We start from the raw sequence: 2033 nt of genomic DNA, 5'->3' as shown, positions 1-2033 counted from the left end.
AAGGTGAACAACTGTTTTCTGCATACTGTTGAAGTCATTAAAGATACCGGTTCTGTATAAAATACGAAGTTGGTCGTTTTCCGCTACCGGTATTGTGGCCTTCCACACGACGAGACACATCTGGTGTTGCTTTGGTGTATCAGATTGACCCCTTGCCGGAGGAAGAGGAGGAGGAAGAGAGTCTTGGGGCTGGCGGGGAGAAAGCAAAAGTGTGCTGGTCTCCCCGACCAACTGCCCTCAGAGTTGAGAGAGCCCCTTTATTATTTAATATCAATCTCTAAAGTGATATTTCTCTATCTCGATACTATAGGCTATTCGATACACTCACCCCTCCAGCATTTGAAGTGCTCTTCATACTTGTTTCTTCAAGTGCGGTTGAGTCTGTTGCCGGTCTTGACGTGTCCGTTGCTCGACTCGCTTCTTGCCATTTTGCTCTACGCCTTGGTCTCCACTGCCACAGCTCCTCACCTGCCTTAGACTCGCGTCAGTTAGCAACTTACCTCGGTCGATGCTCGCCACTGCCGCTGTGTCCGCTGCCCTGTTGTGCTCGTGTCCTTGGCTGCGCAACTACTCGCTCCCTCGAGAGCCTGCCATGGCGCGAACCAAGCAGAATGCGTCTCGGTCAACTGGTGGGCAAAAACCGCGCGCGTCCCTCAGCCGCCAAGCTCGACGGAAGACGTCTGCCGCTCCAAGTGCCGCGACATCGCCCCGCTGGCACGTCTGGACAATCTCTGACCGTCTTGGCGCGCAGGTAACCCGAGCCTCTCGCTATTATGTTGAATACATCATTTCTGCAGTGAAAACCGAGGGTTCTTGGGAGCCGCGTTGGCTTCTTGAGGAAGATGGCTTCATTGAGTATCTTGAGCTTGTTGATCAGTACAAAGCCACCGGTGGTCCCATGACCTTCACTGAGTTTGCTCTCTCGCGGCCGGACGACTTTTCACAGGCCATGGGCGCCTCCCGCGATGGCCGTTGCGCCTTCCGCACTCTGGATCTTGCAGCCGACGCCCTTGGGATCTCCGACTGGTACTCGGAAGCTGCTGTCGATGCGTTGTACTGTGTGCGTGCTGCAACTGACAAGCCAATCACCTCTGCTGTAGTTGTGTGGTCCACACTGTGGACCTTCATTCGGAATTCCAACCGCGCTGCTCGTGCTGCTGGTCGCACCGAGATCTGTAAGGATACAATTTGTGTTAATCAGGTCCAGTTTCGCCTCGAAGGCGTTCAAGCATGCATCGGTCTGGATTTCCTGCTGCTGGCGCCTGGCTTATATCTGTGCGCAGGTGTTCTCCCAGGTCCTCAGCGTAAGTTGAACGCGTTCATGCTGCAAGTGACGAAGCACGGTCGCTTCGTTTCCGACGAAAGCCTCGTTCAGATGCCGCTGTTAGAATGCGCCTTTTCGTGGCTGGCGAAAGTGCGGTTTGTCCGACGCGTCCTGATTTGCTAAAATACCGGTTCAGGGAAAAGTAGGCTAACTTGATAATAGCACGGATCCTTTTCAGCTTGACGTTTGTATACTTGAACTTGCACCTGGAACTTGAAGATAATCTTGAAATTTGTATACCTTGAACGTTTCACTGGATCTTGAACATAATCTCGAATTGAAATTGCTAATCTTGAATCTTGAGTTGCTGTCGTGTCCGTCGACATACTATTTCGTCCTCAGAAATTTGACGTCGTCTTTTTCTTGATCTTTTAGGCGTCTTGTTTTCGTACGCTTGGATCAACCCGGTCACTTGGTGTAAGTTCTCGAGCGGTTCCCACGTCGCCTTCTTCTCACCCACCCACTGAATGAGGTACTGTACGTTCCCCTTGCGCTGACGCTTGTTGACAACTGCTTCGATGATCTGTCCCACCTGGTCATCATGCAATATTACCTCGTGAGGTCGCGAGAGACGCGTCGGAGACTCGTACGGCTTGAGTGAGCCGGTGTTGAAGACTGGATGTAGCTTGAGTCCAGGCGGCAAGTTGATCTCGTACGCGTGTCGATGTACCTTGCGCACGACGGAATACGGTCCAATCCACTTGGGTCT

The 2033-nt window shown here is 52.3% G+C and overlaps 1 protein-coding gene across 1 annotated transcript; it reads left to right on the top strand.

Moving 5' to 3' along the window:
• Positions 1 to 592: 592 nt before the first annotated feature.
• On the top strand, positions 593 to 1447 carry PPTG_11491 (hypothetical protein; the record flags this gene model as incomplete). Its single annotated transcript, XM_008906821.1, has 1 exon — positions 593 to 1447. One exon carries the CDS (start codon positions 593 to 595, stop codon positions 1445 to 1447), a length of 855 nt encoding a protein of 284 aa, XP_008905069.1.
• Positions 1448 to 2033: the final 586 nt, after the last annotated feature.

The sequence above is a fragment of the Phytophthora parasitica genome, assembly GCF_000247585.1.
Source record: "Phytophthora parasitica INRA-310 unplaced genomic scaffold supercont2.24, whole genome shotgun sequence".
Taxonomy (NCBI): Eukaryota; Oomycota; class Peronosporomycetes; order Peronosporales; family Peronosporaceae; genus Phytophthora; species Phytophthora nicotianae.
This window is presented reverse-complemented; position numbering and strand designations above follow the sequence as displayed.